Raw genomic sequence first — 23,733 nt, forward strand, 5'->3', positions numbered from 1 at the left:
AATTCCACCAGGCAGCTGAGCTCTGACAGATCCTCTGGGCCAGTGCTTCTGGTCACAGGGAGGTCTACCCCAAAACACAGATTTTCTTCCATGGAAAGGTGTAATTAACACCAAGAAAAAGCCCTGTGAGCGCTGCACCTACGCTCACATTCCTCTTCCAGCAAAGCTCTCCCAACCCAACGTGGCCTAAGGCACAGAGAAACTGTAAACTGATCTTGGAGCTAACTCCAAGCTCTGGAGAGATGAGCTGGTGATGATCTGCTCCCCAGGAAAAGACCGTCCTTAAACAGGAAACCTAACACGAGAAAAAGGGCCTTGTTAACTCTTTGGGCCCTGAGGCTTTGAGAGTAAAACATATGGTCAGAATTACCAGGCAAGGCAGGGCAGAGCAGCTCACCCTGGCCACAGTGCCCCAGGAACAAGGCACCTTGACTACTACATTCATTTCTCATAATATGAACCACAAAAATTAGTACAAAGCAGTATTTTCTTGCAGTGCTCAATTATTTCAGAGATTTCTCATGAAAGAGGCCTGTCATGACAAATACAAATGGAGAGGTGAATTCTTTCAAAAAGGGATTCCTGGATTCCAGGCAAAATATGGTTTTCAGAAGCTTTAGGGCAAAATTTGAAGCAGGTAAGAAGTTTTCTACTCTTTCATTAACTTAGATATTTGTTTTTCAAACAGATTCCATGTAATATGTCAAAAATGAAAACTGGTTTCTGAATTTGAGTATCGGCACATTTGTAAAAGTAAGTTATGCAGCAAAAGTATCACACTTTTCCTTAAAAAGTATGAATTCTTGCAAAGTCCTCAAAAAAATCTCCTTTGTTAGAGGCTAGAGTCCAATCTCATCGTGGGCCAGTTCTTTTGTTCCTGGTTTGGAATCAAGGGCTGTATTTATTCATTCCTTGAGGTTGCTGCTCCAGTGGCTTCAGATGCAACCCCTTGGATCTTCCTTTCCACGGGGGATTCAGATCCTGGGCCCTGCCCTTGGGCAAAACATATGTTCCACTCCAACCTGGATCCAACCAGAGAATAATTGTTTTATGTTTATTAATCACCTGCATGCAAATAGGTGCCAATAAAAACACCAGGCAGATTCTCTGCCAGGCCCACATCATCCAAGAGCTCCACAGCACAGTTTGGTGTCTGAACAATGAATCCCTCCAATGAAGAGGCATCGCTGCTTTGATATGCAGTGACAAAAATATCACATCAGCTCAGCCCCTCTGCAGTGATGAGTTTGAAATGAGACAAGAAACCTGCAAAAACATTCAACATCAGTGGTAAAATAAATTAGAGATGCTGCATTAAGCTAAACAAGTAGATTAATGCAACACGAAGGGGTGAGATTTCAGTGGCGGAATGACTCTGCTCGTGTTAAATGTGACCTGCCAAGAGGAAATCATCAGGCTGGGGATTGCTGAGTGTGAAAGTTTAAAAGGTTTTCAAGAGATAAAGGGAGTTTTAGCAAAATGTTTTTTAGAGTTCTGTGCCACTGCCTTAAATAAAAGCCATTGCAGCCATTACAGCCAAACCAGCTGTAATTAAACTCATTCTGGGAAGAATTTAACTACAAAGCCTGATGGGACTCCAGGGAAGAATTAGATTTAAGTAAGAGGCAGGGTGAGTTAAGGCACTGGAGCTGCAAATTTCTCCTGTGTCATTAAGCAAGGCTCAGTCTTATCCAGTTCTCATCCATTCCAGAAGACAGGAATACTTTAAGACTGACAACTTTTCTTTGGGAAGAAACAAACCTTCTCAAACAGACCACTGGGCTAAGACCAAAAATCTTAGACAAATTAACAGTTAAGTTTGTCACTCACCTTCTCCAGCTGAGAACTTGGGTGTTGTGCCACAACACACAACTATCAGTCAGCACACTGTCCTGTACACGTCTACCCTACTTCCAAGATTCTTTTTCTGAGCTTATTCAAACATAAAAATAAGCACCCAGAGCAATTTTATTGCCAATTCAAGTAGGGAAGGAGTCACACCAAAAACTGATCTCAGAAAAATCACTTCTGGGCAGACCACAAGTATCAGCCACATGATAATTATCTGAGGCTGTTCCATGAATAGGGGTTTTATAGGGAAGCAGCATCTTGAGCCTAGATGGATCATCAGGGAATATTATTCTCAAGGAAACAAAGCTCTAGCTAGTTGAGAGTAATTCAAAGATTTATAAGGAGTGCTGAAGTTTAATTTCTCACTGAACTGCTTTCATGTACTTCTAAATGTACAGACACATCAATTAAGAAACATCACACAATTGATATATTAGTTTCTACTTAAAATACTACTTAAATTATATTTATTGTAGTTATGAACCCACTGTGCCAGCAGAATGCTCTTTCCCAGTAACAGAACCACTGGTGAGTTAAAAGTGCATTTTAAAATCTATTCTACTTGGAAATCTTTGTATCAATGTAATTCAAATGAAAAAAAAATCCTCTATCAAAAGCAAAATAGGCCTTTGAAAACCTGATTAATTTTATACAGCAAGAACTGGTAACATCTTTGAAAAAATAACGTAGATGCTGCATGTTTGGCATGGACAACTTGCCTGGGGTTTGATGAGCTTTAGTGATGAGAGGGATGACAGCACAATGTCATCTAAAAATACAGTTTTCCCACAAATAAGAAATTTGGAGAGCAGTAAAATCTCAGAAGAGGAAAGATAAATAACCTGAATGTGCCCCCATGAACTGTAAATCAGGTTTCACTTTCACTGTGGAACAATTTACTCAAATCCTCTCAGGAAGGATCAGTGGAATAAAAAGATAAAACTGGCTATATAAATGTCAGGCTTTATTCGAGCTCGCACTGCAGTACATTACTCGTGTGCTTCAAATGAATAGAAAAAAAAAACCAAGAGAGAACAAAACAAGACTACTGAAGAAAGATCTTGGGGGTTAGGACTCCACTTTGGCAAGGGGTATATTGTCCACTTCGTGGATGCCCTCCTTGTCAATGAACCGGGCGTTGAAGGAGGTCAGGTTGAGGATGAAGCGTTTCTGAAGCTGTTCAAAGACAAAAAGAAGGAATGAGATTCACTCAAAGCTTAAATAAAAGAGGAGAATATACTTTCAATTTCCATCCTGGTTCCAGTGGCCCAAAATATTAGGAACTAGAAGGGGTTTTTTCACTGCTCAGGAGTGAATTAGTGGGAGTTTGTTGTAAGATGGTTCACATTAGACAAACCTCGGGCAGAGATGCAAAATAACCAGGCCTGTTAACAGGGAAGACATTTAAGCAGAAAAACTAGAGCAGGCTAAAGTTTTGGACACAAAGTGTACATATCACAAAGATACTTCAAACAGGGCTAAAATTTTGGACACAAAGCATACATATCACAAAGATACTTCAGACAGGACCTCTTCAGAGCACTTCTTGATGTTACATTCAAATCAATCTCTTAAAGACAAGGATAAAGACTATCTTCCTACAATAAAAGCCTTGGTGTCTGAAAGATCTGGAGTCTTATGTTGACACTAAAATTGGTCATGAACTTTGAGGTCAAGGCTTTACCTCAGATATCACTTCACAAGCTGGAAAGGAATTAGTACATGCTTCTAAGAGTTCTTAAGTGTAACACAAGTGACAAGCATGCTGCAGTACATTCAGAAGAAACATAAGAGGAAAAAGTCTGGATCAGTATTATGCCAAGCACGCAAAAAGCTCAAGTTTATGTTCTGGAGGACGTGAACCATGCAAAGGCAATGCAACTGCCTGTAAATCCTTTTCCTCAGTAGCTATTCCACATCTGGCCAGTGCCTTTATTACCCTTCTGGCAAAGGCAGCAAGAAACGCGACAAGAGGAACAGGAAAGGATCAGCGAGTGAATGCAAACAAACATTCCTTTCTCAGGAGCATCAGGGCCTGAGCTCAGCAACTCACCTCCTCTAGACATTTTTTTAAGAGATCCACAGCTTCCTCACGTGTGATACCTGAAAGGGAAAACATCCACAGATTGATTTCATTAGAAGCCATCTCTCTCCACAGAAACTTTTATTAAATTTAAACGACTTTTCAGCTGAGCACCAAAACCTCTCCTTCCCAGCTCACAGAAAACACTTTCCAGATGTCCCGAGGACGCCCTGCACCGCAGTGCTCACGCCCCAACAAGCCATTGAGAATCGATTTGTTACAGGGAATGGGAAGCATGACGGAATTCTGCCTCCCATGGCCAGGCCTGGCTCAGAGAAGCCCAGCACCTCCCTCTCCTGCAGTTTATTGCAGCTCTAAATGAGCTCCAGCTGCCCCGGCCGGCTGCGAGTCCAGGGCAGGAGGTGGAGATGGGTTTAGTGTGATGTTCCTGCTGGGTATCAGCTCAATAAAGGACCAGGCACGTGTGGGATGCTCCTGCTATTCTCACACTTCAGGATAAAATCCAGCACTCCATAGGGGTGACAAGCCATGACAATGAAGTTCATTATTTCCCTCTGTTCCACAAGGAATGGTGAAAATGGAACAATAGATTGTTGAGGGACATGACTAGAAAACAAACAGGGTTGGTGGGTCTAAAACTTCTTTCTAGGCTTAGTTCCAGACTTGCATCCACTGCTCAGGCAAGTTAAATGAAAATGTTCAGTTTATAGCTGCATTTCTTGAAGGAGGTAGATGAAAGGATTTCTAATCTCAGAGCAGAGATAATAACTTAAACTCAGCTTTGCACACAGGAGTCAAATAGTTTGTAGCTAAAGCCAAAGATGTCAGATTAACAATATTCTGTGCTTTGCACATTTCCTTATCTGCACAGTGGGGATGGGGCCATGTATATTCCTTGGCAATGGATTATGTGTCTAAACTAAAAGTTTAGACAGGTACAAACATGTGCAAGAGTTATGATGAGCAGCTGCCAAGTGCACAGAACTGTGAATCAGTCTAAAACCTCTCCATTGCATCCCTGGAAGTGTCCATGGCCAGGCTGGCCAGGGCTTGGATCACCTGGACAGTGGATGGTGTCCCTGCCATGGCAGGAGGTGAAATGAGATGAGCTTTAAGGTTATTTCCAACTCAAACCATTCCACACTCTGTGATTCACCACCACCACTTCAGAGTGCTGGAGATGATCTTGCTAGGAATACCTTTTCATTTGAATGTTTTTAATTTATCATACACAAAGCCAATCCAAGATATGGAGCAATAGGATCTGGGACTGACCTCTGAATACTGATACTCTGGGAAAATGTACATGTCAGAGCCAACAGACAAGAAAGAAGATAGAGCTGTCAAAGTGTTATTTATTAAAAGCAGACTACCAGCTGCCAATGGTCCAGGAAAGTCTAATCATATTTTAGAATAACTGAATTGTCCTTTATTCCCAGTCTGTATGCTGCAAACAGGGGAAAAAAATTAAGGAGTTAACTAGTTTTCTGTTACCATGCTAGCAAAACCAAAGGCAACCTTTCGAGCTCCATTTATCTAACAAAAAGTCAAGTTCTGATCTGTTGCACCACAGCAATGTCACCTGATTCAGCAAATGTCAGTCTCACTGGCTAATAAACTCAAGGCCTAAATTGAAGCAGGAGAATTTTCCTGTCCAGTGGCTCCACTCACCTGGCTTGTAATAGCGGTCAAGGATGCTGAGGGTAAGGAATGCTCCATATCCATGTGCTGCAAAGGGAGCCTTGGCCAGAGCTGCCAGGTAATCCATGTAGTACAGGGCAGGGCCCTCGTGGTCATCATAGCCAGCCAGGAGAAGGTTCACGTGGTAAGGGGTCTGCCAAGAGAAAGGATGTTTTTGTTAGAGCACTCACAGCAGATCTGTGAATCCTGATTTCCCGTGCACCAGGGAACAGCAGAGCTGATTACCCAATTCCTTATCATAAAATGCTGCATCAGTCTTGTCTGCAGCACATTGTGGGTGTCAAGCTAAAAGTGATCAGGTCTTCTGGTAACATGCACCAGCAAATAAAAACATAGAACTCTTCCACTGTGTTTGGTTTTTTTTTTACAGCTTTCACAACACACTCGAACTTTAAAAAACTTGAATGCAGTCTCCATGCCAGATTCTTTCCCCTCACCATAAAAATTATGGATTTTTACTGCTGACACGTGAGCACAACGTGAACACTTTGCAGTTTCTAAGAACTCTTTGTTCATGTAACCTGCTCTTTGCTCTCTCCCCAGTCCCCCTCCCAGGGAGCACAGCACGTATGAAAGCTCTCACACACTGCAGTCACACACAGTGTCCTGTTCACTGGCAATTTGGTTTTTATTGCATGTACCAAGTGTAATCTTTAATATTTGGCAGTTTACTCCATGTTCTGGGTTTAGTGTTCCACTATCATGAATAAATCAGACATCTCTTCTTCTCCTACATCTCCTTCCAAGATCTGTACTTTGTAAAACCATGAAACACACGTGCACTGTATTATTTTTAAATGTAGGATCAGAAAAAAATTTGGGCATTGTATGTATTTTTAAAAGCAGCTTTTATATACTTCCAGTATTTCCATATCTACACAATGTTTCTTATTAAATTAATTGTACTAACAGGATATCTCCAAACTGCTGGAAAACCTGGATCAACAAAGCAACAAAATAAGAAAAAAATAAGATGATGCAACTACCAGATTAAAAAAGCAAACAAAATTTCACCCTAAAGCCAAAACATTAACTGCATCATAGAAAAAGTTCATTTTGATACTCAATGCAGTAAACTTCCACACACAGAAAAAAAAAATCACATGCCACTATATTTTTACTTTCAGACAGTATGAAAGAATAAAGCAGGCTACAGTTATATATAAAACATCACTTTAAATTGTGTGATTTAATCTTCAAAGCATCCAAGAATATTTGGAAAGAAGTTACCATGCAGCTGTATTGGTTTAATTAGGCTGTATTTCATCATTTATTTATTCTGAAACATCACACAAGTTGATATTTAAGAGCCATGACACAAGATCACTCAAATTATTGTGTGACTTGGAATTACCAACATTGGCATATGCGAGATACTCAACCATAAATAAATGGTGTTATACAGACTTAAACCCATCTGTAAACTGATTTTCAGTTTTAAGTTCTCCCACTAATGGTCTCTGAGACTTCTTAAACCTCAAATGTGAATAATTATCCCCCATGCCTTATTATTCTAGAAAGGCAGGATTTAAACATCAGCAAATATACATAATCTATTTACAACTTCCATGATTATAAATGAAATTTGCAGCATAACACCTCGATGCTGGGACTGGAATTTCTTGTACATCCCAAACCTTTTGTCCATTCCAAAGGCAGCCTTTCTTGACTTCTGTAACTTGGTCCATGCCAACCATTCTCAACTCTCTACAAGGCTGGTGTGGTTAAAGGCCCATCAAATGAGTGATGGCTAACACTCCAGGACATTTTTTTAAAAATCAAACTTCCCTTCCTACAGAAGCACCATTTCTCATCCCAAGTAGTTTTGCACTTGGTGCTGTTTGATTTAAAATAACGACAGCAATTAGGAGATGTGTGAAATAGTTCAGAATTTACAGCTGAAGAGCACAGCTGTGCACAAGAGCCCAAGCCCAGCTCGGTGGTGACACAGCCCTGTGACATCTGGCGGAAGTCAAAGTCACAGCGAGGGGGAAAGGTGGGAGCAAGGAAGCCTCCTGCCAAGTGTGGACATGGGGAGAGGAGCTAAAGCTGCCTTTGGAATCCAGCCAGACCCTGTCACCTATAATTAAACAGCATCACAATCAGAGACTGAACTTCATCACCTTTGGAGGGCAGGGGGCTTTTTTTCCTACTTCCCCCCACCACACACACAGCCTCAGCAGTGAGGTCAATGTACCAAACCCTGCACTGGGTTCAGCACATGAACCAGGTGAGGTGCTGGAACAGGTAACAACAGAATGCTGGAATGGTTTGGGTTGAAAGGGACCTTAAAGCTCATCCCATTCCACCCCCTGCCATGGGCAGGGACACCTTCCAGGTTCTTCCTCTTCCAGTGTCCTGGCCTTGGGCACTTCCAGGGATGCAGGGCAGCCACAGCTTCTCTGGGCCCTCTGTGCCAGGGCCTGCCCACCCTCACAGGGAATAATTCCTTCCCAATCTCCAATCTAACCCTGCTCTCCTTCAGCTTAAGGCCATTCACCCTTGTCCTGCCACTACACACTACAGCACCACTCACCTCCATGAAAGCCAAAGCACCTTCCAGGTTTGCCCTGATCACAAATCACAAAGACTCTTTTCAGATCCTGCTCTGGAGCAGAAATCTTGTGTTTTAAAAAGAGAAATGTCATGAAAAACCACATGGTGACTATCAAGTAGAAGCAAAGACAGCAGTGATGTAATGGCCCTAAGATACAAGCCCAGTGTCATTACACTTGAGACTTTCCACCAGAAGAACAATTTCAAGGCACTGCCTTGTGAGCTGTCCCTAGGATATCAAGAATCTGGACTGCAGGAGTAATGGGAATCCTAAATAAAATCAAACGAAATCATCACCATGAGATGGTGATGAACAATGCAGAACAAACTCTGTTTTGACCTTGGCCACAACAAGTCTAAATGCCTGAGAAAGTCCTGCTGCAGTTTAACCTTCCCTTTCATACACCTTCTGGCCTCCTATAACATCTTTACACAGTGAGTGCCAATAAAGCAACAAACTACGTTTTCCCCATCAAACCTTTTACTTCTCAACTATTTTCCCACTCCTAACAGGAGGTGGTGGCATGTTTTACCTTTTAATTTTTATTTTCATGATCCACATGATTACATCAGTAGCCTCCAGAAATCCCTTATGCAGTTTCAAGCACCAGCGTTAATCCTTCTGGTATCCCACATTATGATGAAAATGTAACAAAATTCATAGGGAAAAAACCCCAACTCCCATGGCAAGGCTTGTATTGTCAAATTCTAAATGCCACAAACAAACCATGAAGTGCTAAGTTAGAGAAAAAAGCTTCTGCCTGCAATGTGGAGATCAGTGTAGTGTGACAGCAGTGTCAGAGAGCGCCACGCGCCCTGGGGCGTCGCCATCTGCACCAGAGCAGCGTTTTGTCTCTGGTAAATAAACACATCTGCCTCTGTCAGTGTCCTCCCCACTCTGCTGCCCATCTGGAGAAGGTGAGCTGGAAGACAGGCGTGGGCTCAGCAAGGAGTGGAGCCACAGGGAGGATCAGGCCCCAAGGGACGTGGCAGAGAGGAAGACAAAGGTGCCACGTCAGTGGTGCCTCCTGATGGGCAGGTCTACCAAAAAGCCTGTTAAAGGTACTTTAAATTACATGTAAGAAATAGCTGCCTCTGCTGAAAAGGACAGGACACTCAGACTGATCTGTGCAGGTCAGATGTCCCTGAGATGAGCCATCAGCACCAGGGCCAGGCCCCAACAGCATCACTGCTCCACACCAGCCTCGAGAACTCACAGGAATGCACAGAACACACACAGACCTTCCAAATCACAGCTCAACACAAGCTCAAGCAAACAGCATCACTGCCAACCATCACCTGCCAGCCATGCAGTTGGATGAAGCCATTTAAACCAGAAGAGCATTGTGAAATCACAGAATATCCTGAGTTGGAAGGGACCCACAAGAAAAAATTTCTACCTGCAGCTGTGTGTCAGAAAGGAGAACAATCATCTCTGGCTGTTCCTGTGCATGAGTTCTGGAAGAATTTTCACTCCACATGTATATAGTTCACAACAATACAGCTCTGAGGTTAATACTGGCCTTTATTTGCTAGTGTAAAACCTGATTTCAGGCCTGAGCAGTGCACTGCTAGAACAGCAACACAGTTTAACCCACACTCTCTTCCTGACAGAGCTGACCGACTTCATTCTCAACATCCTCTTTCTTCCTGTTTTCTTTCATGTAGCACATTAACATTCTTCTCAATGAAATGCTTCCTAACCTTAGATCATTAAAGGTTTGTTTGCCCCCTCACAGCAGCTTTTCATACTTTGAAAAAAATCACCCTGGGAAACATTGCTAATTGCAGTACAGTAACTTGAAAAAACAACCCCAACTTGGATGTGGTATTTACCAAAAGTCTCATGTTGCTGTTTACAAAAGGCACTTGTTTTCCTAAGTACATCAAACAGCTTTGCTCTATGAAATCATTTTCCAAGAAGATTAAACGGATTTGGAGCATTTGCATGAAAACCCACAACCTTATCTCGATGCTCAAGAAGTTTCATTCACTTCACGTCTGCAGCGTGTGACAAAGTGTTTACTGGGCCCAAGGCTGGAATTTTAAGTCTATGCCTGTATCAGTTATTGATAAGTGATGTGATAAGTTTTTAAAACAAGCAAATCAAGCTCTATTTTACTAAGACATTATTTCAGCAATGTGAACTCACAGAATATCAGAATCAGTGATGTTGGAGAAGACCTCCAAGCTCATCAAGTCCAACCTGTGACCCCTCAACCCTTTGTTACCCACAGCAGAGCACTGAATGAAACATCCAGTTGTTCCTTCACCCACTACATCCCTGAGCAGCCAGCTCCAAATTCATCACTAAAGACACTTTTTCAGACTCCATTATTTGAGATGGAAATGTTCCCTGGAAGCCTGTGCCAAATGTCTCAGCTTTACTCACCCGACTCCGCAGATAGTCCGCGAGGTTTCGCCGGGTGAAGTTTGCAGCTGCAGTGGGAGACAATTCATAACCTGGAGAAGAAATGGGACTATTTGTTTGCTAACAGCCCAAATCATTCATGATTCACCTCCCACCTTCCCGTGCCTTTTCTGAAATAACAAAATGTTCTTTAGTGACAAAATGTAGTGCCTTTTGTCTAATTCTGGTTTATTCTGAAAGCTACAGGCATAAACAGGGCCCTCAGACTTTGGGTATTTCACATCTGTATGGACCATAGAAATACATGGCTTCAAAATATAAAGTATTAAGGACATGTAGCTTGACTTTTTTGTCCAATATATCAGAAGCCCTGGTTACAGTTAGCATGCAATGGACATATTAGGAGAATAGTAAGTCTGTCAGTAAAACATTTGTGTCATTTATATTGCAAAGAAGTTTACTAGGATTTGGATAAACCATTTAATTTATACTGTACAATCCAGGTTCTAATTCTTCATCCTGCCTGAATTGTCACCTTTGCAGAGAATAGTAAGTCTGAAAGTCTGTCAGTACAATATTTGTTATTTATATTGCAAAGAAGTTTACTAGGATTTGGATAAACCATTTAATTTATACTGTACAATCCAGGTTCTAATTCTTCATCCTGCCTGAATTGTCACCTTTGCTGAACACTAAAAATGCAGAAATCTTTGCAGAAGGTTTGAGAACAGCCCTCTCCACCAACATTCACCTGGAAACCACTTTAGCTCTGCTCCCAACCCCCAGGGCCTGTCCTGCTTCACTCACCATTTCTCATTTTGTAGAGCTGAACATTTTTCTGGATGTATTCTGCAAACTGCACCGTGTCTCCAGGCTCCCCCACACACAGCAGTAAGATCTTTTCACTCATCTTAAACATTTTGTCATGGTCTAGGCAAAGAAAAATAACATTGAGAGCCATGGTCACCAGGAAGAATAAATTATTTTGCCAATATCATGACACATCAGGACTTTACAGAAGCAAAAAAGAGATGTGGATAACTGCATCATGACCATGAAAAAAAGCCTTTCTGAACACAGACTGACATTTGGTGTCTCACAGCTGGTGACACAGAACACAAGAACTGTTAAAGAGAAACAAAGCCCTTCAGGAGGGAGGCATTCCAGAAATAGAAAGCGTTTCCTACCTTAGAAGCAAGGCAGGAAAGAATAAAGCTTCACACAGAATATTGTGTTCAAAGCATAAGGGTTTGCTTCCTTCAGGAGTAAGGATTTTGCTCAGTGACTATTAAACTTTATTCAAATATTCTGCCACAGAAACAAGTAATTTATATAAAGCTGAAATATCAACACAGTGAGCAAAAGCAATCTTAGGAAATCCAGAAACAAATTCCATGTCAAACGATGCCCTTTTACTCATATCCTGCAGTCCCAAAAACCAGAAGCTTATGTGAATGAAGCTTTTCCAGAAACATTTATTTTCCTTGTTATTTTTTGAGGAAAAAACCAAACCACCAAAGAGAATGAAAATTAAAGTAATGATTATAAATCCCAATGAAGCTGACCTACAAGCAGGAAATGAAGGAACAGTAATCCATATTTTTAGACGTAAGTGCAATTTAAAACAGTTTTGAGTTTGTGTTGAGGGGATCCAAGCTGTTGCAATGACAGCGCTGAGGACAATCCTGAGCTCACAGAGCCTCCTGTCACCAGAGCAGGTAGCTGGCACTTGGATAGCCCAGGCAGACACTGAGAAGCTGCTGGAGTGAAGGAAAATCCTTGCACAAACACCAAGCCTCCCCCTCTGAGCTCACTGAGTGGTGCTGAACAATCCCTGCTGCAAGGCAGGCACCAAGTGTCACAATCCTCTAAAATGATGTCAAAAGTCATCTCAGCACTGGAGCTGCTGTCTGGGAAAGCCACTGCCACTGCCCAGCCCTGCAATCCCAGAGTGGTTTGGGTTGGAAAGGAGCTTCCAGCCCGTCCCCTTCCATGGGCAGGGACACCTTCCACTGCCCCACACCCAGCCTGGCCCTGGGCACTGCCAGGGAGGCCACAGCTGCTCTGGGCACCTGTGCCAGGGCCTGCCCACCCTCCCAGGGAACAATTCCTGCCCAAAATCCCATCCACCCCTGCCCTCTGGCAGTGGGAAGCCATTCCCTGTGTCCTGTCCCTCCAGGCCCTTGTAAATTGTCCCTCTCCATCTTTCCTGCAGGTTCCCTTCAGGTACTGGAAGGGCAATTGGGTCACCTCAAAACTTCTTCAGGCTGAAATTGATTTACAAATAAATAGTCTAAATATAGACCTGAAATTTATGGGTTCCCCCCTCCAGCAAAACCAACTAAATCCTATGTTCAAAGTACATTTTTCTTAAAGGTTGTGAAAAAACCCTATTTGGAACCAATATTAACTTAGAAAACATTATTTTAAGTGATTAAATTTTTATTTTGTATGTACCACAGCCTCTAACACTGCTCCAACTGGCTATCACAGACTTGAAGTGAAACATTTGATGTAAAAGCAGCGCTATAACATTTTTATATAGATTTATTTATATTCATTTGTATGGATCTAGCGATCTTCTGCTCTACAACTTTTTTTTAAAAGAGCTACTAAAGCACAGTCTTTAGAATGCAACAAGCTTCAGCCTAACAGGAAAAAAAAAATTGATTTTAGAGAATTTAAATCATTTTTTTAGAGAGACTTGGTGACACCCTAGATGTTTTACCTGACAAAGAAACAAAAGCCATGTTTCAGTCTGGCTCCTGCTCTCCGTGCTGTGAATTTCACTGATACTTTTAGTCCCCATAATGCCTTTTCTCCCATTAATTACGTTTTACCACTGAACAGGTCACAAGTGAGCACCTCCTGCCACACATCATTATCCCTGTACGGGTTTTAAACACTTTTACATTGCTGTTCAGAGCGAGGATTGGGATCACAGGCCTGAACAGGTAAATTAAGCTCAGAACCCAACACAGAGCGGTCACACCCGGCCACGACCGGGGACTTTACCCGCAGCAAGCGGCGATTTCACCCCCGCTTTGTCTCCCCGCTCCAGAGGCCGCCTGGCACTTCCCACAGCCCCCACACCTCGCTGAGGGGCCCTGCAGCGCTCACACACCGAGAATCTGCCCGCCGCGCTCAGCCTCCCCTCAGCCCGAGCCGCGGCAAATCTGAGGGGGTCGAGTTCCATCACTTTGGAATTGCAGGGTTGGTTAAAGGTGGAAAAGGATGAGGTGGCCTCGAATCTGAGGGGGTCGAGTTCCATCCTTTTGGGATGACGGGGTGGTTAAATGTGGAAAAGGATGAGGTAGCCTCGAATCTGAGGGAGTTGAGTTCCATCCTTTTGGAATCACGGGATGGTTCAAGGTAGAAAAGGATGGGGTGACCTCGAATCTAAGGAGGTTGAGTTCCATCACTTTGGAATGAGGGGATGGTTAAAGGTGGAAAAGGACGGGGTGGCCTCGAATCTGAGGGGGTCGAGTTCCATCACTTTGGAATTGCAGGGTTGGTTAAAGGTGGAAAAGGATGAGGTGGCCTCGAATCTGAGGGCTTTGGGTTCCATTGCTTTGGAATAACGGAATGGTAAAGGTGGAAAAGGAAGGTAGCGTCAAATCTGAGGGAGGTCGAGTTCCATCCCCTTGGAATATAAGAATGGGGTGGCCTCGAATCTGAGGGGTCGAGCTCCATCCCTTTGGAATCACGGGATGGTTCAAGGTGGAAAAGGACAGGGTGACCTCAAATCTGAGGGCTTTGGGTTCCATCGATTCCATTCCTTTGGAATGATGGGGTGGCCTCTAATCTGAGCGGGTCGAGTTCCATCCCTTTGGAATAAAGGAGTGGTTAAAGGTGGAAAAGGATGAGGTGGCCTCGAACCTGAGGGGGTCGAGCTCCATCCCTTTGGAATCACGGGATGGTTCAAGGTGGAAAAGGACAGGGTGACCTCAAATCTGAGGGGGTCGAGTTCCATCCCTTTGGAATAAAAGGAATAAAAGGATGGGGTGACCTCGAATCTGAGGGCTTTGGGTTCCATCCCTTTGGAATCACGGGATGGTTAAATATGGAAAAGATCCCAGAGACACAGCGTGGCGGGATGAGGCACTGAGGTTGGAAAAGACCTCCAAGGTCACCCTCAGCCCAGCGCTGCCACCGTGCCCTCCACTAAACCATGTCCCCAAGTTCTGCATCCACGTAAGGTTTTCACGGAATCATCCAGGTTGGATCTAAGATCATTCAGTCCCTCAACCAGCGCTGCCTCTGGAGCCACATCCCCCAGCTCCTCCTGGACACCTCCAGGACAGTGACTCCACCACCTCCAATGTCTGGCCATGCAAACAGCGAACATTTTTTCCAATATCTGATGTGAATCTCCTCTGTCCCAGCCTGAGGCCAATTCCTCTCGTCCTTCCCTGAGCTCACTCTTCCCACAGTAGGAGAGATGGCCTCACCTCACCCACCTGCCTGTCGGGGAGTTTGTGCAGAGCCACAAGGTCCCACCCGCGCCTCCTTTTCCCCAGGCTGAGCCCCTCCAGCTCCCTCAGCCATTCCTGGTGCTCCAGCCCCTTCCCCAGCTCTGTTCCCTTCTCTGGACACGCTCCAGCCCCTCGATGGAGGGCCCAGAACTGCCCCAGGATCTGACGTGCAGCCCAGCAGTGCCAGCACAGGGGATGGACAGTGTCCGTGTGCCCCAAAACCATCGAATTTGGTTCCCCACAGCCTAAGGACAATCCCTCTCTCTCCCAATTAGTGATCCCAATATCCTGGTCTCCTTCCAGGTGCTGAGCCCTCCTGGGTGCATTGCTGCTGCCTTGGGCTGGGAAACGCTGTCCTGAGGGATCTGGGCTCTGCTTTCTGCTCAGTCTCCATCTCATATGACCAGTGTGGGGCTGTGGTGTGACCCAGGATGGTGGGATGGGAGGGATTTGTCATTCCAGGGGCTGTTTGAGCAGTATCTCAATGTGATGTTAGTAAAGATGATGTTACAGTTACTGGAATGCCTGGATGAAGTTTCCTGCAGGAGCTCCTGCTTGCCAGAGAAGAAAAGAATCTGCATGTTCCTGCTGTTTCAGGTGCAGGAAATGAAGGTGCAGAGAGGAGAAGTGATTTAGGAGATCACAGGGCAGGGTAAGGGAGTGGATGGGAATAGAAATGCCTTGATTCACTGAGCTTCTCTCCAGCTGCCGGAGCGGGCGGTGCGGATCACCAACCCCACCATGAACCCTGCAAGGCTTACACGGGGCTTTGCTCCTAATCTCCCTGTCTGGGCTCCACAGAGCTCCCGGAACTGACTTTCTGTAGGCCTAAACATGGTGTCTTCTAACAGATTCCCCTCAGAGACGGGCAGGGACAAGCCTTGCCTTGTTCATCCCATGCCCAGCCTGTGGCAATCCTGGTGCCAAGTCTGGCTTTGTCCTTCCCACCACAATGCCTAGAGAGCAGCTCTTGCTGAATTTTTAGTGAGCAAAGCTACAGAATCTCTTTCACGTGTTTATTTTGACAGTGTTAGACACTGCCTGGATGGAGGTGTTTGTCAGTGGGATTCAAATCCTGAGCCTGGCTCTCCTGGCATGCAGACCTCAGTGGAGGGGAAAGCAGCAGGCACTGCAGGCTCTGCCACACAAACCCAGGCTGGTGACCCCAAAATGACGTCCAGCATTGAGCTGTGTGTGACTCATAACTGCACATAACAGCAGACGATCAATGTCATGATTGTTGCTAATTATAAAATCAAACCATAAAAGTAAAAGCTGTTTCAAACCAATGAATAGGGTTTTTTTCTCCTGTGTGGAAGCACAAATCAAGAAATCTAAACATTTAGCCAGAGATTTCTTCAGTGCTGTGGGGGATTTATTGACAGCCACATCTAGTCAAAGCTTCCCCCAGTTCCTCTAGCTCTGTACTGTTTGAATTCCTGCTGGTCACTGAATTATTTCTTTTCTTACTATTTCCTGTGCTTTAAAGGTGGGGAAAGCGCAATCAAATTATCGTCATGCTCATTTGGTTAATCACCCATTTAGTTACTTATTCAGTTCATTAACAAGACGCTGGCTAGTGTCAGTGTGGAGGAAATTCTGAGAGGCAGGCAGTTAGGAGACAGGATATAGGAGAAATAGGCCATTACTCCAGCCCAGTGAGTGGCAATTTCTGTCCCTCTTTTCTGCTACGTCACTTCAGTGCACAGTTTGTTCTGGATTTTAAAAAGCAGCCAGCAAACACGAAGAAAGCATTCTGCTGCAGATCACCGTTGTTTGTTAGATTCCATTTAGGTTCAATCCAAAGCTCTGCAGAAGACTAAACCACCTATTTTAGGACTCCTTTTTTTTCAGTTGAGAAAAATGTGCTGCTCCACAGGTCATAAGATGCCTGTAATTATGACCCCAAATGGATAGAAATGTTGCTTCTTGAGACAAATTCTATCTGACAGTTTTTACAGTACGTTCGTTCAGAGCAAAATGCCCTGTCCCCTGTCACCCGGATTGAAATTATTAAGGAAGACAGACATTTCACTGACAACTCTAGCCTCAGGGGGGAAAATATTCCTTCTGTTCCCCTCTGAAGGTCAGAGCTCACATAATGCAAAACACTTAGAACACGCGCGTACACATGCTCACGCACATGCGGATGAAACTCTCTTCAGCAGAGCTCTGGGTTTGATGGAAAATAGGAACCCACTGTGCAGGCAACTCAGGGAGTTTGGGCCAAAAGAGACGGGCCTTGCATTTCTTCAGTGTTAATTCTCATTGTCTTGTAAGTGATTTCTTTCTCCTCTGCTTGTAAATCGCATCAGGAGATGGTCATGTGTGCTCACATGTTCGTACTTCCCCTCACATGATACGTGCCCAGACATGGCACATCAGTCACTGGCAACTCCTCCGACAGTGTGGGATCTGTGGGATGGTCACACTTCCCTGGTAGCTGTTTATTCTTTCAAAACATTTCGTGCCTTCTTTCCCGTGCTGTTAAAAGCCCATTTGCAACCTGTATGTCCCATTTCTCACTTAAGCTGCATTGCCAGCTGTCATTTGGCCCAGTCTGTCACCCAGCAGTGTCCCCGTGCTGGGGATGTGCAGGTCCTCTCCTGTCAGAACACCAACTCTGGCTGCTCCAGAGCTTTTTTTGCTGGAGGAAGGGCAAAGCCTGGCCCTTCAGTGCCTCCCCAGCCCTGGCTGGACGTGTGAACACAGCAGTGCAGCCGCAGATGAGCTGTCAGTCACCGTGTTGTGCCTGTAGATCACCAACCTCACTTAATCTAGGGCTGAAAATTGGACCTGAGCCAAGGTGACCGGAGGTGAGAAACCAGCCCACAGCTCATTAACCTCTTCCCATTGCACAAAGGCTCTGTCTTCCCAACTTCCCAGCGACTTGGATGGCACCAGGCTCATGCTGGGTCCCTGCTGACCACACAGTGTCCTGGTGTCATTTGCACCGAATTTTCCTGGCAGGACCCAGCTCCCAAGCACTGACCCTGCTTTTCCAGCCCATCCTAGAAACACGTTCAGGGTGTTAATGGGCAGCTGCGAAACAGCTGCCCTCCCAGCACTCCAGGACTGAGCCCTTCACGGAGCTGGCCTGCTCATCTTCCAGAAATGCCTGGATTAATGCCACCACTTGCCTGTGGACCTGAAAGACCTGCCCAGACCAGCTCCTTCCCATGGCAAGGATGTTCTCAGCTGAACACTGGTACCAGTGGCAGAGTGGGAAACAAAAGAGTCCCAGCTTTTGTGCTGAATTTACTGTCAGAAAAAGGGTGGAAATCCCAAATCCTGCTCTGTACTGCCTGTTCCATGCATCCCACCCCACCATGCTCCTGCCAGGTGGGAACAGAGCCCTGTTCTGCCCCAACTCCTGCCCCTGTCCTGGCTGCCCTTCCCAGAGGGACACCAGCTCCTGCACAGCATCTTCCTTCAGATCTGCAAGAATCTCCAAACTTTTCTTTCTTCTTTCTCTCACTCCCTCTTTTTCTAAGTTTAATTCCGAACAGCCGGCTGTGTTCAGCCTGACTGGTTTGTTATGGCTTATAATTTGTGTTAGGATTAATTAACTAATTACCGACAAATGTCCGTTGGCAAGATTCTGCTTCTGCTTGTCAACTTGAAGTATTTAATTATTTTAATCATTTACTTTCATCTTCAGAATTTATGCTCTTCCAAGAGCGTTTCTAGGCATCTTTTAATTATTATTCTGATTTTTTTTTCAGAGGGGTGGCGAGCTGGGGGGAGAAAGCTGGGGGATGGGATCAGTCCTCATTAACTATTTCAGCGAGGAAATTTCCTTGGAAAGCCCTCTGTAGTTTTCAGACACTGGTGCATGGAAGGGACAGTCTGGAATGCAGGTGTGGGAATGCACAGAGAGGGATGGGCTGGGCTCTCACTTCCCAGTAAGGGTCCTCCCTTTTCCAGAGGATTTCAGGGGTGCAGACTGGGGATGCCACGGGTCCTGTTCCTTGGTCTAGGGGTCAAGCAGGTGTTGATTTACACAGATGCTTCATCCACCAGGAATAGCCCCTAAATCCAGGGGAGTGCTCAGGACACCCTATAAGGCACAAAAGAGTCTCTGCTGGATGAAATCTGAAGTGGACTCACAGCCACTGTGCCAGCAAGTAAATAACACAGGATCATAGGAAAGCATCCATTTATATAGGTTTTTCATCATTAAAAGGTTGTGAATGGCTGAAAACCCCCAAACTGAGCCCTGCTTTGATCATCCCTAGGGTTTAACATAGAAAGTGGGAACGCATCAGAATAGATTTGGGCTGGGATTCTGTCCTGGGGCTGGGGTCATGTGTGGAAATCCCATCCCACATCTGTGGGCATGCACAGGAATCCCAGACCCTGAATGTGCTGCCAGCCCTGGGACAGGAGGGCATCAGGTAACTGGGACAGTGGAGAATCCAGTCAAGGGCATCTTTTTCTGTGGGAAATTCCATGTGGGTGCCACAGACAAGATCCCACCTGAGCACACTCCGGATGAAAAGTCAATTTGCTCAGAAAAACAATGGAGCACCTGAAAATATATTGTATAAATAATTCAATGTATGCATTTAATTCCTTCCTTCCAAACACACTGGCCTTGCTGTTCCTTCCCTGTTTTGATCTCCAGGTGGGGCGGGCACCGCAGTGATTTGAAGGTTATGCACTTTCAATTTGCACCTGCTTACACAGTATGATCCCAGACTTTGAGTGGTTTTCCTCTTTTTCCTTCACACAGCAAAGCTGCAGCACTTGTGTGGGATTAAAACACAAGAGAAGGAAGTGTAAGAAGCTGATAAAAGACAGTGAAACTCTGAGTCTTTCACTAATACTTTCCAGAAGACTTCCAGGCTTTTTTTCCCTGCCAAATGCTTTAGGCTGCCAAGAAACCAAATTCCAAGGGGCTTGTAAAATCTTCTGTGGTGGGCACTGCCCAGGCAGGCACAGCCCCAGATCCTCCAGTGGGACACACATACCCCACTGACTTCAGCAGGAAAGACTAATGAAGGCTTCAGCCCCAAGAACATTTCTTTCCTGAGACAAATGAATCCCTTGGACCGGAGCACTGAGGAGAGTGTGCTATTTAAAAGGTTTCTTGAGGGTACGTAATTATATTGAAAATAATTAGGGGCAAGGCAGCAGTATTATTACTACTTATCATATCACTCTAAACTTAATCCAGACTGATCTTTGGGAATGCAGTGGGAATGCAGAGGATGGACCTTTCTTGAACAAGATGGGTCCATAATGTTGCTGGTTTTGGGTTGATATGGGAGACAAGGGTTTCTCCTTAGGAGTCACCTATGGAGACAGCAGGTTTGTCCCAGAGGGGAATGGAGGACCCAGGAAGGCTGGAGCATGGCCCTGGAGTCTGTGGAGTCTGGACTTCCATGCTAGTCCTTTGGTCCTTTGGACAAACGTGTTCCAGGACCTGGCAGCCTTTAAGTGACACCCCAGACCCTTTCCTGGAGACACAACAGCCTCTGGGGTGTGATTTGTGAGGTGAGCGGAGGCTCCCAAGGAGCCCAGGGAAGCAGCATTGCCCTTGTGAGCACTCATGGAGAGATCTAAATGAGATTGTTTTAATTAACTTCAGAATCCTGTTAATTAGAAGCCTCTCTGCATTAAAAATTGCTCCAGAGACCAGACCAAGTCATGGCTACACATGAAGGCAGAGGAAGAGGCAGGCCAGGCATGGATGGATCACAGTCCGGACCTGTTTGGAGCAGAGGCTGACAAATGTCAGGGTTAAAAATCCAGCTGGGGTCCCAAGGCTGCTCAGGAGGCCCAGCTGAGAATCCCAGGGCAGGTCACGGCGTGGCAGGACCAGAGCAGGAATTTTGGAGAGGCTAAGAACTGCTGTGGGACCTTGGGAGTCAGGAGATGTGACCAAAGCCCCAGGAGAGCTGGGCTGGAGGATCTGGGAGAGCCTGCAGGCAGGGAAACTGAGGCACGGGGAGCACAGGGTCAGGGAAAGGTGCTTTAAAGCTGTGGGCAGCTCCTGGGGTGGGCTGTATGTTCCTAAAGAAATCATCCCTGTGGGGAGCACAGGGGCTTGGAGGGCTCTGCAGTGGAAGGGGAGCAGCTCTGGGGTCACAGAGGAGCAGGAGCTGGGCTGGGGCTGAGGGTATGGACGGGTCCTTGTGGGAAGGAGAGCCTTGTCCTATTGAAGGCTGACAGAATGAACTTCAGTTTATGCCCCTGGCAGTTTTTTACAGCTCAGCTATTCCATTTAGGGGTTGGGAGCCAGTGGAAGGAAGCTCGGATCGCTTCACTGACCAGCCATAACATCCAGCCAGTACATTAACTGCCCTGCTGCCCTGATCTGATGTGGTTTTACAGACAATAGCTACTGGCTATTTAGGCAATGTATAAATTAACATATTCTGCACAAACTAGGAACATATTTAAATTAAAGGAAAGTGCCCTTTATTTGTCAATCATCCAACATCCACATTTTTACATTTCTTTAAAAAGACAATTTCAGCCGTCTTAATCCTACCTCAAACCATTCATCTTCACGAGGGAAAAATGTTGTTTGATTGCTCGATTGTTGCTCTGCCCCCCTTCCCCTGCCTCTTTCCTTTAATTAAAACAATCCCGATCTGCTCTCCTGGAATTTCTTTCCCAGATTGGCTCAGTAACTTGTGACCTTCATTTCTGCCCAGGCTGGAATCTGCTGGCACGAAGGGTCAGAGATGAGGAGATAACAGGGTCACCACCAGAACATGGGTGCACACAAGTGTTTGGGGTGTTGCAGCAGCAAACTTTATCTGCTGCTGTTTCAATATTGATGCCTGACATAGCAGTAAAGGAGAAATGGGCATTGGGGAAGTGTTGGATTTGACAAAATCGTGCTCAAAGGGCGAAAAAAATGACCTGAGTGGTATTTTCCAAACTGTAGCAGCCTGAGTCACTCAACTCTCAAGTGCCATTTCCAGTGATTTTAAACCTACATGATGCTGGTGAAAAACATTTCCAAGAAGCTCCGGGTTCCTTGGAGCTCTACAGCTCTTGCAGATGTGAATTGCCACAGCTCAGCAAATTATCAAAGGGCTGTTCTGTTGACAGCAGCTGTCGGCAGTGAAGCACCTTTCCCTGCTTGATGGTCTGATCAGGCACCAGCGAGATCCGGTGGCTCTTAGCAGCACAATTCTGTTTGAATGTTTGAGCTCTATTTTCTTTCTATGTTAAGTTAAAGAAGTAAAAAGCAAAATAACTCTGTTAAGAAACCTTCCTGACTGCTGTATCACAGCTTCTGCCCGGCTCCCATGGCATAGTGCTGAAAGAAGGGAAATTAATTTCAAAAAAGAGAAATATTGCTAAGAAATGCCCATTTGGCAAAGTTTGCCTCTCTCTGCCTGTCAGCCAGATGCCGACACCTCTCTCTTCTCAGCAAACCAGGGCCAGTGTGTTTGTTTAAGACCCAAATCAGCATCAATCAGGGTCTGTCAGTCACTCTCCCGGAATAAAGCGCCGGGGTCTGGAGCGCGGACGGTAATGGACACACGCTCCAATGAGCTTGCAGCCATCCCACCACATGCCCCAAGGCTGGAATTCTTTTTATTATTATTATTATTCAGAAAATAAACATTTTGTTAGTTAAGAAACTGTATTTAAGGTGCTGAAATGGAGCTCTCTTTGGCACCAAGGGGCCTTTCCTGTAACTCTCAGCTATGGAGAAGCTGGCTGGGTGCTGAGCCTGGAGTGTGGGGCAGCCTCAGCTCATCCTACAGTGGTCCCAAGGGATGAGGAGGAAGAGAGCTGCTCTAGCAGGCAGCATGGATCCTGCACAGTCTGACAGCATCGTGATGCTGGCTGGAACCAGGCTGTGAATAATGTCTGAGAGGTGTGAACGCTGCAGCGCGCAGGAGCCTCCAAATAATAACAGCTCACCAAGGGAAAACCACCCCGACAGCCTTCAAAATGGAGCTGCCTCCTCCCTGCTCCCCTCCTCCTCCCACCTGCCTTTCATTTTTCCTCATGCATGGAAGGTATTAATTACCCACCGTGCTTTAATGGCTCGCAGGAAGTGCCCTGCAGCGATCCCGGCGCGCAGCGAGCTTTGCCCGGTACGTGGCCAAGGAAGAGGAGCACGGTGTGACGCTGCTGGGGCACGAGGTGTTTCCTGTGGCCCTGTGGAAGGGACCCCATTTTTCTGACTCCTCTGAGCAGCTCTTTTATCTCTGGTGTTCAGCCACAGCAGCTCCTGTGCCCTCAGGGTGGCTGCGCAGGGTTTGTTAACCTCTGGGACAGGCAAACCGTGACCTCTCTCCTCCTGGGAATGAGCACTGCTGCTTGTTCCTGCTCACTGACATTTGCTGCTGCTGAGCTGTTCCTAACCTGGCTGAACTGTGCCTAACCTGGCTGAACTGTGCCTAACCTGGCTGAGCTGTTCCTAACCCTGTTAATCCGTGGGGAGAAGCCAGAGGAGCATGGCCAGGTAACCCACCCCACAATGGGACAGAAGATGGGGACACATTCCACCTGCATCCCCCATCCTGCAGCAGAATGCAGTGTTGAGATCAGCAAGTGCTGGGCTCCAGGACTCCCCCCTTCTGCTTCCAGCTCTGCGCTCCAGCTGTCAGAGGAGGAGTTTGGGCACCAGCCTTGTGTCTGGCATGAGGAACTCACCAGTAGCCTCCTCCTGCTTGCAAGGACTGCAGGAACCTCCTACAAAATTGTGGTTTTGCCAGAAATTTTAATAAAGAATTTGGAAAATAAGCATTTGGAGCAGC

At 45.6% G+C, this 23,733-nt stretch overlaps 1 protein-coding gene across 1 annotated transcript; it reads right to left on the bottom strand.

The window, feature by feature from the left end:
• Positions 1–2,794: 2,794 nt before the first annotated feature.
• PSMB2 (proteasome 20S subunit beta 2) lies at positions 2,795–11,499 on the bottom strand. Its single transcript, XM_039729240.1, has 5 exons — positions 11,331–11,499; positions 10,545–10,615; positions 5,567–5,729; positions 3,905–3,954; positions 2,795–3,027 (listed from the first exon to the last, which is right to left on the bottom strand). The coding sequence occupies exons 1-5, from the start codon at positions 11,482–11,484 to the stop codon at positions 2,920–2,922; spliced, it is 546 nt and encodes a 181-aa protein (XP_039585174.1). The 5' UTR covers positions 11,485–11,499; the 3' UTR covers positions 2,795–2,919.
• Positions 11,500–23,733: the final 12,234 nt, after the last annotated feature.

This window comes from Passer montanus, unplaced genomic scaffold (genome assembly GCF_014805655.1).
Source record: "Passer montanus isolate IOZ18808 unplaced genomic scaffold, ASM1480565v1 scaffold68, whole genome shotgun sequence".
In the NCBI taxonomy this organism is placed as follows: Eukaryota; Metazoa; Chordata; class Aves; order Passeriformes; family Passeridae; genus Passer; species Passer montanus.

What these genes read in the sequence shown, in the direction of transcription:
- PSMB2 (XM_039729240.1), bottom strand. Translation starts at nt 11,484, where the DNA reads ATGGCTCTCAATGTTATTTTTCTTTGCCTAGACCATGACAAAATGTTT. An exon ending in GCTCTACAAAATGAGAAATG is followed by an intron (nt 10,616 to 11,330) that starts GTGAGTGAAGCA and finishes TTTCTTCTCCAG; the next exon opens with GTTATGAATTGTCTCCCACT. An exon ending in CGGACTATCTGCGGAGTCGG is followed by an intron (nt 5,730 to 10,544) that starts GTGAGTAAAGCT and finishes TTCTCTTGGCAG; the next exon opens with ACCCCTTACCACGTGAACCT.